Source organism: Lonchura striata, chromosome 3 (assembly GCF_046129695.1).
Source record: "Lonchura striata isolate bLonStr1 chromosome 3, bLonStr1.mat, whole genome shotgun sequence".
Lineage (NCBI taxonomy): Eukaryota > Metazoa > Chordata > Aves > Passeriformes > Estrildidae > Lonchura > Lonchura striata.
In genome coordinates this window covers 96,164,169-96,176,931 of record NC_134605.1, presented here as the reverse complement: position 1 = coordinate 96,176,931, position 12,763 = coordinate 96,164,169, and the positions used below count along the sequence as shown (strand labels likewise).

At 39.5% G+C, this 12,763-nt stretch overlaps 2 protein-coding genes across 6 annotated transcripts in view; one reads left to right on the top strand and one right to left on the bottom strand.

Annotated features, from left to right (window-relative positions):
- Nucleotides 1-6,747, bottom strand: part of TRAPPC12 (trafficking protein particle complex subunit 12) — a 52,835-nt gene extending 46,088 nt beyond the window's left edge. The window contains exons 1-3 of one of the 2 annotated variants that reach the window (XM_021551200.2): nucleotides 6,695-6,747; nucleotides 4,746-5,953; nucleotides 1,532-1,648 (exon numbers count right to left, since the gene is read on the bottom strand). In XM_021551200.2, the coding sequence (XP_021406875.2) occupies nucleotides 1,532-1,648; nucleotides 4,746-5,948 (1,320 nt within the window). In that variant the 5' untranslated portion in view covers nucleotides 5,949-5,953; nucleotides 6,695-6,747. Of the gene's footprint in view, nucleotides 1-1,531; nucleotides 1,649-4,745; nucleotides 5,954-6,417; nucleotides 6,545-6,694 lie in introns of those variants that run through there. The other variant, XM_021551201.3, reaches the window with a different exon arrangement.
- A 26-nt stretch (nucleotides 6,748-6,773) lies between these two features.
- Nucleotides 6,774-12,763, top strand: part of EIPR1 (EARP complex and GARP complex interacting protein 1) — a 152,441-nt gene continuing 146,451 nt past the window's right edge. For 3 of the 4 annotated variants that reach the window (XR_013339759.1, XM_077782413.1, XM_021551202.3), the window contains exon 1: nucleotides 6,774-6,909. Coding sequence is in view for 3 of the 4 variants with exons in the window: in XM_077782413.1 (XP_077638539.1) it covers nucleotides 6,868-6,909 (42 nt within the window). In the remaining variant the exon portion in view is untranslated. The remainder of the gene's footprint in view (nucleotides 6,910-12,763) is intronic. The other variant, XM_021551203.2, reaches the window with a different exon arrangement.

The following is a 12,763-nucleotide window of genomic DNA, read 5'->3' as shown; positions in this document are numbered from 1 at the left end:
TTCCACATTTAGACTTTAACAAGAAATGCAATGTTTGCAAGGGAACAAAAAAAGACCAACTAATTCTCATCATAAAAAGAAATTAGTTCTACAAATGACACCAAGAAAGTTATTTTGCATACTCAAAACCAGCCAACAGCTAATGACTGAAAGCCTTGTAAACCAAAGAACATTCTAAGTTCTACCTGAATGGTTTCTATTTTATAAAAAAAACCCACTGTTCTAAATAAGGCAATTAAAAAAAAAAAAAAAACCAAAACATAAGTAAGGGTAAGTGCCATAAGTAACAAAATATCCTACAGCTGCAGACTGCCTCTTAGCTTCACTGCCTTGAGTCTAAAGCTTTAACACTACTCTTCTGATGCTTAAGAGCAGGCTCAAATCAAAAACAGTTGTCTGCAGCAGCATATTAATTATGGTACAAGACAGTCTGCAGCATAGAAGAACATCTCGCATAGACACCACTACCAGGCTAAATAGAAAGGCATTTCCCACACATCAAAAATTCTCTTCCAGAAGATGGAAAGTAAGCATGGAAAAAAAAGTTTTTCCTACTTAAGACACTGATGTGTAAAAGACTTTTGCATAAGATTATTTTCCCCTCCCAAGTCAAGTAAAACACTGAAAAACGTGTCAAGTAAAACAGAAAAACCAGAAAAACACGTGTCTAGGGTGGAGATCACAATCTGTTTTTTCATATTTAGTTTCTAAAATTACCTCTGAATTCCTTTTAACAGTGTTTGCTGAGACCCCCTAGACTACTCCTAACATGACAAAAAAGGTTATCTCTTTTGGAGCATTACATGTAAAGTCACACAATCAAATTAGAAGATGTTAAATATTAAATAAAGTCTTGTCCTGATAATTCCTCACTACTTTTCTTTAGTAATTTTTCATCCATTTTTTAAGAAATAAAGTAAATCCAAACCATCTTGTTATGTCATCAGATTAAGGCTCAGTCATATAATAGTAATGAATTTTACACAGTTCTTAAAGGAACAAGGCAAGATTTACAAGGCTGCTAGACAACTATTTTCAGAACAGAAATATTTACATTATTGAAAGGATTAAGTTCAGCTTTCTTCTGGAAGTAATTTGCTTTAGTTTTCTGCACTGAAGTAAAAGATCAGACAGTTGAAATTATCATATCAGTTTGGCTTGCCATTTGCAACTTGTATGTCTTTTTGTACAACATTCAGGTGAAAACTTAAGCACATACACAGGTTAACAAAAACATGATTAAAATCTGTTTTGTAACCATTACATAAAAACTCACAGTCACTTAAAATTAATTTTTGTAACTTTTGCATGTAAAAAAATGTTTACTATGTGATTTAAACCCAAATAGTTAAACCCCAGCATCATTCCCATTAAAGGCTATTGTAGTTTGGTTAGTACTATTGAAGGGTCAGGAACAGACTAATACACAGGTTTTTTCCCAGTTTCTCCTCAGTCAGTAGCTCCCAATTATCTTGAGAGAAACAATATTAAATATATATTAAATATATATTATATGATGATTGTTACTTACAATTAGCTGTTTCAAGCCTACAAATGACTGCTCTACAGAGTTGGCATTTAAAACTTGTCTCTTCACTGCAGCCTGTTCCCCCAAGAAGCGAAGCATTAGGTCTTTTACTGCATCTCCCTTGGTGTTCATGGAACAGAAAAAGAAAACAGATAACAAGACTATTTAAAACATTATTTCAGCAAAATAAAATGTTATGTTACATGTGTAATAAATATAACTGCATGTGTATATACAGCATTGGAATGAAAACTTCTACATTTACTCTATATAATTTGCTATATTTTTTCTTCCATGGATAGGTTTCAGTTAGCACTGACACATTCAGGTTCATTTGCTTCTTCTACTATTGTAGAAGATCATTTATAAGATGATTCACAAATCTTAAAAATAAAATATTCCTCAAAGATCTTATAAAAACCAGAAATTTTTTGTAATGTATGTTAACATTGAAAGGTGCAATCTATTGATCAAAATAAACATGCACACACAGTAAGTGAGCCTTAAATATCCACCAAAAATAAACTTTGAGAGATCATAAACCAAAGTAAACAGCAACCCTTCAACAAGTGTTTCAAATTTCAAAAGAACTAGCTGCAGTCATCAGTCAGAGAAACTGGGTTATATGAGCTCAATAGCTGCCTAAAGAGACTGAACTGCATATAATAACAGCAGAGCTTAGCTATGACAAAGACAATTGATATTAAGTGTTTCAACTTTCTCCATGGACAGTGATGGGAAATACATTTGTGTTTTCTGTCTAGCTTCTTAAGGAATGAGAACAACTGTTTCACTACATGGAAATTTTTTACCTCGATGTCACTTATCCTACAAATAAACAACTGATCTGCCTGACAGAAGAGCCCAAAGAATTAAGAAAAGAGAGTGTGAGCAAAATGACATAAATACAGAAGATTTTTTAAATCCCCCTAACAGTACTTTTGATCCAACTGTCCTTTGGTGTAGGAAACAGTAAAAATGAATGTAATGAAACAAAGGACACTGACAGAAGAGAGGAACTCATGAAAAAAGGTGTAATGGAAAGACTATAAAAAGCAGCAGATTTTTCTGTCACTTTGAGAGCACTGCTACAGACAATCTTTACCATACACAACCCAATGTAAGTTTAAAAAACAATGCTTTTTTAAATGATTGTCAAAAGGTAACATGCAGCTGAAATAAAAATCATTCCGTATTTTTCTTGGTGTGATTTATCTACGTAAGACTTGTCTTACAATACATTTTCTGAGCAAGCAGGGCAAAAAATAAAGTCCCAAGCTCATCAATGCATATAATGTGAAATTTCAGTCCTTCCCTGAAGCACACTTAAGGTTCACTCACTGCAAATGCATTTTCAACCAACCTCTCTGTCCACTGCATGTAGCTTCGTTTAACATCTTGCATTAACATTCATCATTAGCAAACTATTATTACCAAAGCTGTAATGACCCTTGTTGGAAGTTACTTTTAACATTGAAAATATACCTCCCACAATATTTCAGTTGACACTTCAAGCACTCTACAATTACAGTTACAGTTAAATGCACAATTTGCAATACTATGGAACAATGATACCAAACTAGGAGATGTCAAATCAGTCAAGGCGTGCACTCAGACCACAAAAAAGCAGTAACTGAAAGTGAGGAAAGTTTTCTAAACATAAAGCACTTCAGAACTTGTCCCTGTGAACATGTCTAGAAAACTCTTATAATTCTTAAACAATGAAGAAAGCATTAGGATTTCCTTTAATTGCACTGATGATTTTACATCAGTCTTCATAGAAATACATCATACGGACATTGTCAAACATCCTCCCTTCAATTATATACTAAATGGTAGATCTGCATCTTTGCACTTGCCCAGATTTAGGAAATAAATAGCAGAAACAAGCCTTTAATCCCTGACTGCGCTGAGGAAGGTGAAAGAGAACTATTGTAAAAAAGGAAGCTTGCAAAAAGGAGGCCATCATCCTTGGAGACTGGAGAAGGGATCACTCCATCTGTCTGATTAGCTGTCAGGAGAGAAAGAGTACACACTGGAATAACTCATCAAGGTCTAATAGATATTTTGGGTACAACTGGAGGAGGAATAGCTAGCTTCCTCTTACAGTGTTTTGTTTCACGCTAATTATCTGGCTCTGTGATAGCAAGCTTATGTTTTAAGATAAAGCAAACCCAAGAGGCAGCAGCAGTGTGGAGTATGTCTGGTATTTATTGCTTGTGACAGAAACCCAAGATTTTTCGAATAATTCATCTATAAGTCTGGACCTGATTCACCCCAGAAACTCTTCTGATAGCTACTACAGATTATCAAGTTATTGCAGACTGCTCTCTGCTTGTATATGACTATTGACTGATGGTCTTTGTTATGCATAATTAAGGATTAAAGCATCCAAACTCTAAACACCATCTATCTACACAACAATTCTATTATCCAGAGGCATAGATACCAAAGAGTAGGATTAGCCCGTTTCAAGAAAAAAACCAAAACATCATGATGGTTAGCCTGGCTGAGCAGCCAAGATAAAACTACTGAGAAATCCTGGATATGTGTGAGTAAAATTTCCCATATTCTGAAAAAAAAATGCTTTATGCCTTCTCATCTGTTAGAAATTGACAGAAGACAAAAAATTACTTTTCACTACTATATTGTTTGCTTTGTCATCTCCTCTAGTCTTTTTTCTTTTAATTTTGGGGTTATCCCTTCCTAGCAGCTTGCTGCAGCACTCAATCTTTCTTAGAGGTTATACATTTCCATTGCTTAGGGAAGATAGAAATGATGCCATTTCAGTCAGTGTCAACATTGTTCAGACCACTGTGAACATGAGTGAAATTATTTCCCACTCAATCACAACAGGGAATTCCACAAAGCTGTCTGCTTAGACACTTTAGCACAGCTTAGAGATGTGTATATATTCCAAATGTATTATCTTACTCAGAGGACCAGAAATAAAGTACTTTAAAATACAAACAGCTTTGGTTTCTACAGAAACTGTCAACACTTGTTTTCAATGCACAATGTCATGATGAATAAATGAGATCTGGATTTAGCCTCTTCCTGTACAAGGCAGCAGTGATACTGCATTTTCTAATTAGAATTGAAGTAATACATACATCAGCAACAATATGAAGTACTATGACATACAGATTATTGGACAGATCTTCTACACTATTTTTAAAATATAATCACAGAGGAAGATACAGTAATATACTCTTACCTGGATATTATCAAATTTTAATCCAGGCATGGTGAGATTCTCCTTGTCTATGAACACGGTGCTGTATTGTTGTGTGGCAACTGAAATGAGAACATTTTTTGTCTCCTCGCTAGGAATCCAAGCATCATTTCTTCTATCTAGTTCACTCATATTTAAGGCTGTGGCAAATGGGTCATCACTCCCAGCAAAAACAGCTTGGATTTGTGAGAATGGCTTGGGGGATTGAGTTATTTCTAGAGATGATGGGGGACCACCTGTTTCAGGTCTCCCATTTTGCACAGGGAAAGTAGGGTTAGATGAAGAACCATCTCCACCATTAGAAAGAGAGGACATTTGTTCTGGAACTGAAGAGCTTGCACTGGGATTACTAACAGAAATAAAATTGGATGTTGTAAATGAATCAAAAAAATCAGAGGCTAAAGTATTAGTGTTAACAGTGTCACCAAAGAACTTGCTTAGACTAGGACTGGGTTGAACCACCTGTGGATTATACTTCACTGGAGTCTCTATTATACTACTAAAGCTGGGAGATTTCACCATCTGAGGCTCAAAACCATCAGGTAGGAACAACTGTGGCTGGGAACTAGCATTGTTTGCTTGGCTGAAGATGGTGCACACGGGAATGGGCTCAGCCTCAGAAGATGGTTTGGTAGTACTGGGTGACAACATTTGGTCTTCAGGTGTGCTCTCATCATTATTTGGTTTTGTTTCTACAGGAACGTTGTTTCCCAACTTTGGTTCCTCCTTGACTACTTCCTGAATTGAGTCTTCCTTTAAAGATGCCTGATCATCCATTCCAATCTCAGAAATGTCTTTAGGAGTTTCTTCATGTTCTGTTTCACTCTCATTACTTAAAAACTCTTCTTTATCCACTTCTGTTTGTGTTTTTTGATTATCTTTATTTTCCATTTGGTCTACTATTTCCTGAAGACAACCAAGTTCACCTGTGTCATCTTCACTGTTGTTTGGGGAATCTGAAATAATGACACTCTCCATCATTTGTTCATTAAGTTTATCTACAAAATTATTTGAATCCTCTGATATAGTTTCATTTCCTTCAGACTCAAATTCATCACCACCAAGATCAATGGTTTCCTCATGAAAGAGAACTTCATCCTGAGTTTTCTGCTGAACTATGTCTCTGCTGTCATCTTCACCTGAGGTGCTCTTTGCATCCTTAGCATTGCTTTCATTATTCTCCATAGTAACTGAAAAAGGAGAAGACACCACCAAATAAGAATTAGTTTTATTGCTTGCATATTGTTCAGGTGTCACAGCAAAACTCCTAAGTACCATACAAATAGTGAAATTCTTGCTTTAAAAAACAGTAATTTCACTATTTCACATCTCCCCTTTGACATTTTTCATTTAACGTTTAATCACAGAATCAATCCTGAAAATATTTTCTCTTTATCTTTTCTACAAGTCGTAAAACTATTGAGATTGAAGACCAAATGCCTCCCACTTGAAACAGTATCATAGAATGGTACCAGAGAATGGTTTGGAAGGAGACCTTACAAGATCATCTGATTCCAAACCCCCTACCATGGGTAGGGACACCTTCCATTAGACCAGGTTGCTCAGAGCCCCATCCCACCTGGCCTTAAACTCCTCCAGGTTTGGGACCTCCCCAGCTTCCCCGGGCAACCTGTTCCAGTGACTCAACACTTGCCTTCCCGGCGGCAAGGACCGCTCGGTCCCGCTCCCAGCCAGGCGAAGCGTGGGCTGACGGCGGCCAGCAGCGCAGCTGCCGGGCACGGGCCGGCCAAGCCCCCGCAGCCCCGGCCCGGACACCCGCGGCGGGGGCGAGCCCGGCCTCCCTCACGGCCTCCTCCTGGCACAGCCCCGTGAGCACCCGCCCACCCGGACGCCCCTCAGGCCGCGCGGCCGCTCCGTTTAATTCTATTCCATTCCACTCTATTCCATTCTATTTCGTCCCGTCCCGTCACCTCCGCGCCGCCGCCGCGTCCGGCGCCGCTCCGCCCGCACTGCGCCTGCGCTCGGGCCGGGCCGGGCGGGGCCGCGCCAGCGCAGCTGCGGAAGCGGCCGGCGACGGGCCGCGCCGAGGGTCAGAAAGCAGCGGCCGCGACGGCGGGTGCCTGGCTGGGCTGGGGGCGTCGCGATGGAGGACGACGCGCCGGTGATTTACGGGCTGGAGTTCCAGGTGAGCGAGAGGGAGGTTTAGGGAAGGTTGGCAGGTACCGGTGCTGCCTTCGAGAAGGCGCTGGCGGCGGCGCCGGGTGTGTGTAGAGGGGCAGAGGAGAGCCCGCCCGGGGGACCGGCGTCCTCCCTGCTCCCCGAGCGGGGACCGGGGCGCCACGGGCACCGCCGGGCTGCGGTGGCGTTTGGTGGCTTTTGGTGGCTTTTGGTGGCGTTTGGCGGCCGCGTTGGGTGTTGAGGGTGGCTGGCCGGCGGGCGGGAGTCGTTCCGCCTCAAGCGCTGTTCTCAGGGCGGGCAGGGCCCGGCCAGGCTCCTTCTCCCCGCGGTGCCGGGGCTCCTGCCCGGGCAGCGCTCCCACTCCGCCTCTGCAAAAGGCTTTGCCTGGCTCTGCACTGGTGCCAAAGCACTGTTCAAGAAATCCCTGATTCTGCCTTGTCAGAAAAAAAAATTAAAAATTGCTTTTCTGAAGGAAAACACGAAACTTGTTTCTAGTAAGTTGCAAATTTTAGTTGGTTATACCCTACCATAAATCTGTGTGAAATTTATGGGCCCTCCCTGTACTATGCGTATATGTGCATTTGTCCCATGTGACAAATCTGTTCATCACATCTGTATTTTATGGCTGTAAGGAAATGGAACTGTCTAACTCAGAAACTTACTGATCCTCTTCTTAGAGGAACACAGGTGTTGTGTTTAATGAGGATTCTGTAAGTTCTGGGAAAGCAGAGTGAGAGGGACCCTAATTCACTCCTCCTTTGCCCAAGGGCATTATTTAGCTGTTATGTGTTGTGGCTGGCTTATCATTACTAGCCATTCTAGCAGTAATACCTGAGAAAAAAACCAGCACCTTCTAACAAAGCAGTTCGTTCTACAGTAGATGTAGTAACAGAAGTATCTACACGTGCACTTTTTTTTTTTCTTTTGGCACCTTTGCTAAAGTATTTGTGAAAAGTAACATACACAGGTTCTTTGTAACAAATGTCCAGTGTACTGAATAGTGTGCTCTGTAGTTCTGACTATACTAATAGACTTCATTAGTAAATTTTGTATATGATTGCATTATGTGTTTGGCTTGAGATGGCTGTAACTTGTACTTCAAAATTAATGAAACTTATACTTAAATCTCTTTTGCAGAAGAGAATATATATCCTGTACTTAATAAAATTCATATCTCATTTCTAGTAAGTCACATATAATCTATCTTCCAGGAATTTGGGAAAACTAGTGTGTGTTGTCTGGGACCTCCATGGACCTGTGTATCCTGCTCCCTCCCATACCATATATCTGCTACACACTTCTTCTCTCCTGTGAAGTATGTAACTTGTTGGAGTTGTCTGGCAGGAGGATAAAGCAAATGCATAAATAAAGTGGCTGTAATAAAAGGAAATTACTGTTAATACAGATCACTTAGGGAGAGGGTGAGGAAAGAAGAGATGATTTATGTGTAAGTCAGAAGGGGAGCGTAGAGATGAAGGCTCTGTTGCTGATCTCCATTAACTCCCCGTGTGTCTTTAAAACAAACTGCATCTCTGTACTTTTTGAAAATGGAGACACTAATATAGAAACTGTAACCTAAAACTGATCTGGTTTTCCAACTTCCATCTCAAGGTCTAACAAGAAAGATGATTATTTTTAATCATAATTTCTTCTGTGTCACTAGATAATAATGGTTAGCTGTATCATCTCAATTATTGCTTTTAGTCTGAAAGCATCTCTTCAGACTAATTTTTCAGCCAAGTTTTGAAAATGTTGGCTTTGCTTCTTATATTTGGGCTCTAGCAGTCAGTAAAAGTCCATCTTTGGCCACTGGAGAAAGTGTAATTGTGTAAATGTGCTTTTTATCTGATTTAAGTGACCATGTTTTATAGGAACATAGAGCTGATTCTTCCTAGGCACTATCCACCAATTAACATTATTTCTGCATGGTTTCTGTTCATTTTGATGTACAGAATGTTCTGATGTATTGACATATATAAGGTAACTTAGAATAATGACCAAATACATTTTTCTCTTTTTTTAATCTCTTGGGTGTGTCTGTACATAATATGAACATTGTACAGACATGCAAATGATGTGTGAATGACACTTTTTGTGACTTTTAAAAAGACAATCTCACCATGGTTGCTCTGCTTGTCCGACTGCAGTGAAAATGAGAAGATTACGGTGGGTGGTGAATGAAAATGTGAGATACTGCTTGAATTGAGGTACTGAGTGATGTGACTGTGGCTCATGATGGTGAATACCAAGCAACAGCAGCAGCTGCAGAACATTTCAATACCAAGGTGGTCCTTCTAAAAGGAATCTTAGTAGAAATAATCAATATCCTCAATGATAAGAATGTAATGAATGAAGTCCCAGGAATATTGCTGCGTGCTGTATTTTGTCAGTGAAGTGATGTTGTTCTTGTCCCATGTAGAGTTGACCTGGGCTTTATTCTCTAACCTGAAATACATGGTATGTCTACCCCATGTTGAATTGGCTTTCATTTTCAGGGAGTCACAATTTTCCCCATGTTTTTTCCTGAGGGTTTAAACAGTGATGTTTTGAACAGGTGTGAAAGCACCACTGAAGCTCTCAAAATACCATGTTTGCCTTAGTTTAGGATTGACTAGATAACATTTATATCCCTGGAAATGAGCAGTGGGAAGAGGTGCTTTCTGGGATAGGCATTTGGCTCAAGCCTACATCTGGCTTGTTTAAAAGCATGCAGAAGCCAGCCAGCATTATGAGATGAGGAAGAGGAACATAACTTATGCCAGAGAGTGATCATTTTGGAGCACGTGTTTAGCACATTTAATGAGTTTTGGGGACACCACAACACTGAGCTGAATTTCAGCATGCTGGATACTCCTACTGTATGTTGCATGGCAAAAGTAAATAGACATGTGAGGAAAAAGGACAGTGAGCAGGAGGCAAGGACCACAGAAAGCTTCCTGGCTGAGTACAGGGCCATAGTGCCCATGGGCAGCTCCAGCAGCACCCTGAAGCAGGCTTGAAAAAAGTGTGCTGATGCTTTGATAGAGTTAGTGTTCTGCATTGTGATCGTTGTGCTTCTTGAATAAGTGATACTTGGCCCATTTTGTGTTGTCTATTATATGTTAACAGGTTTTATGAATCTGAATAGACACTTGATTTTTTAGAACTTGCCTGCTTGCAAGAATAAGATGAAACTTAATTTCCCTAAAGCCAAATGTGTTTTCTTAGAGTAAGAAACTTAAAGCAAAATACCAACTGAAATAGACTGTGGAAGACGCGTGACCAATGTGTGTACACCTACTGTCATCAGTATGTATTGAGACTAGCTCAGCTGATTTACCTGTGATGGAGTAAAAGCCAGGTGTAGATTTACTAGAAGTGGTAAAAGGGGTCTTCCCTGGAAAATGTGTGTTGCTTGTGAGCTCCCCAGGGAAAGCTGTCCTGGCTTTCAGGCTTGGCTCTGTTCCCAGTATGGGAGTGCAGAGCCTATAGCTCCTATGGGCGGTGGTGTTCTCTTCCCTGGGGGAAGCTTTTGTGTTCTCCTGTGGGCTCAGAGAGAACAGCCTAAGCAGAATGTACTTAATTACTTTGGTCCAGTTTTAGCAATGTCTTTGGAAGACTTTGAAAATTGAATCAGTTTAAGAAACTGCCTAATAATGTCTTACTAAAATTCCTAGCTTTTCTTTCAATTCTCTTTCTTCTCTAAGATTACTTGCCTCATGAGTGCCATTCCTGTATATTTTAAGCCTTTGTGGTTTAAAGTGTTACTAGAGGAACAAAAGTAGCTAAAGTGGCAAAGCTCTCTTTACTAATCCCCCAAAGATCTTCATAATGCATGAGGTGAAACAGTTGGAAAGTATTTTTAGGACCCTTAAGCAATTAGTAGGATCTTCCTAGTGTTAGGTGTGGTACAGAAAAATGACAATATAAAGATACAGTGAGGTGAACTTGAAGGAACTTTTACATGATGATTGTTCATGAGAAGTGAATGAGTTTTCTTAGGATGACTGTGCTGTGCAGGTGTTTGTGTATGGATTGCATTCATCGCTATTAGGGTTTACAGATTCTGTCAAGCTTTAGAATAGGGTCAATGCACTAAATATGTTGGTAGTGGGAATTCTTGTGCTGTGAAAGACTTCAGGAAAACAGCTGTCTGAGAGCATTGAAGGTAACCTGGGCATGTGTGCTGCCAACCTTTTCACTGATAGTCACTGCAGCTTATTAGAGTCACTGAGAGAGCCTCCTACTGTGGTGGGAGAAACAAGGCTGTCTTACCTATGTAAAAATCAAAGAGTACTTGAAAATTGAAATTGTGCCAGAAGGCAAAAATAACATTCATGACATTAGCAGACTGGGGCTTGTCTAGAGGAGCAGAGAATTTGTATTCTGCCTCCAGAATGAGGCATCAGCAAATCCAGCTCCTCACCCCAAGTAGCAGTACACTAGTCCTGGTTTTCAGCATAAGCAGATGGTCAAATAACTTTAAATTCAGATTTAGGGATTGCAAGCCAAATACTGTATCCTTACGTTTTGCATTTTAAGTTCACAATTTGGTAGTACAAATTGATTGTATGAATTTCAAATGATGCCTGGTTTGAAGAATATTTTTTCCTTATATTAAATATAATACAAATATTCAAATGTTGAGGTCTGTTTGTTTTCTTGTTTGTTAATAACAAATCAGTGCAATGCATCAGCACAAAAACATTTGTTGAACAAGTACTTTTTTGTTTGTCTATTAATGCGCTAAATAGTAACAGTCAAATTAACAAAACAAACAAGAAACCAAACCACGACTTTGTGCATTTGGCTGGTATTTCAAAAGATGTTGAGGAGTGAAAGTTTTTAAGAAGAAATTATGAACAACGTGTAGAGAATCAATGCATTGCAGTTCCATAATGCACTTAGTTTAAACCAACCTTCTTTACCCCTTTTGAGGTTTGTCATTGTGTTCTTCTGGATCATCTCTTGATGCTGTCAAGTACAATAGACTCTAATCTATTTCTTTTTATCCAAGGTTTTTATTTTTCTGCAGGTGGCCTAAATTGTCAAGGGCAAGGTAGAAGGTGATCTGTGCCCAGCATCACACTGAGCATAGTGTAGGCATAGACATGATGCCCAGTCTCCAGTCAGTCTTACCTGCATTCTGCTACAATGATCATTGTTTCTTTTGCTTTGATACAGCTGTCTGTCGTGCTTGTGTTCTAGGGTTTTAAATGTCCTTTGCATATGTATTTACTGTAGTGGATTTGCAGTTCAGTTGTTGTCCTGTTTTGTAAAACTCTTGCTTTAAACTATGCACATTTCCTCATAGGGCTGTTGATAAATCTGAAATTTGGACATGTAGCCAAAATTTTTTTTGTGGTTCACAATGTTTCAAACTTTGCTTGCTAGTATTTTTTTCCTAGAGTTAGGCCTTCTTTAAAAAAGAAATGGTGTAATTGCATAGATTGTTGCATTGTCTAGCACTATCAGTTAGGTGGGATGTTGAGAGCATGTGTAAAGATTACTTGTTAACTTGCTGCTTATGTCTTTCAGATGTGTATTCTGGTTACTTTCTAAGCATTATGCCAGTTTTTTAGTAAGTAATACTTTAATATCTTGGGTAGAATCCTAAAGTGGTTTGGGTTAGAACAGACCTTAAAGATCCTCCAGTTCCTCTCTCAGCCATGGGCAGGGGCACCTTCAACTAGACCAGGTTATTCAGAGCTCAGTCCAGCTGGGTCTTGAACTCCAGGGATGGGGAGTCCACAACCTCTCTGGTCAATCTGTTCAGTGCCTTACCATTCTCACAGTAATAATTTTTTTTTTTTTTTAATATCCAATCTAAACCTGCCTTGCTTCAGCTTAAGGCCATTCTCCCTTATCCCATCACTATGTGC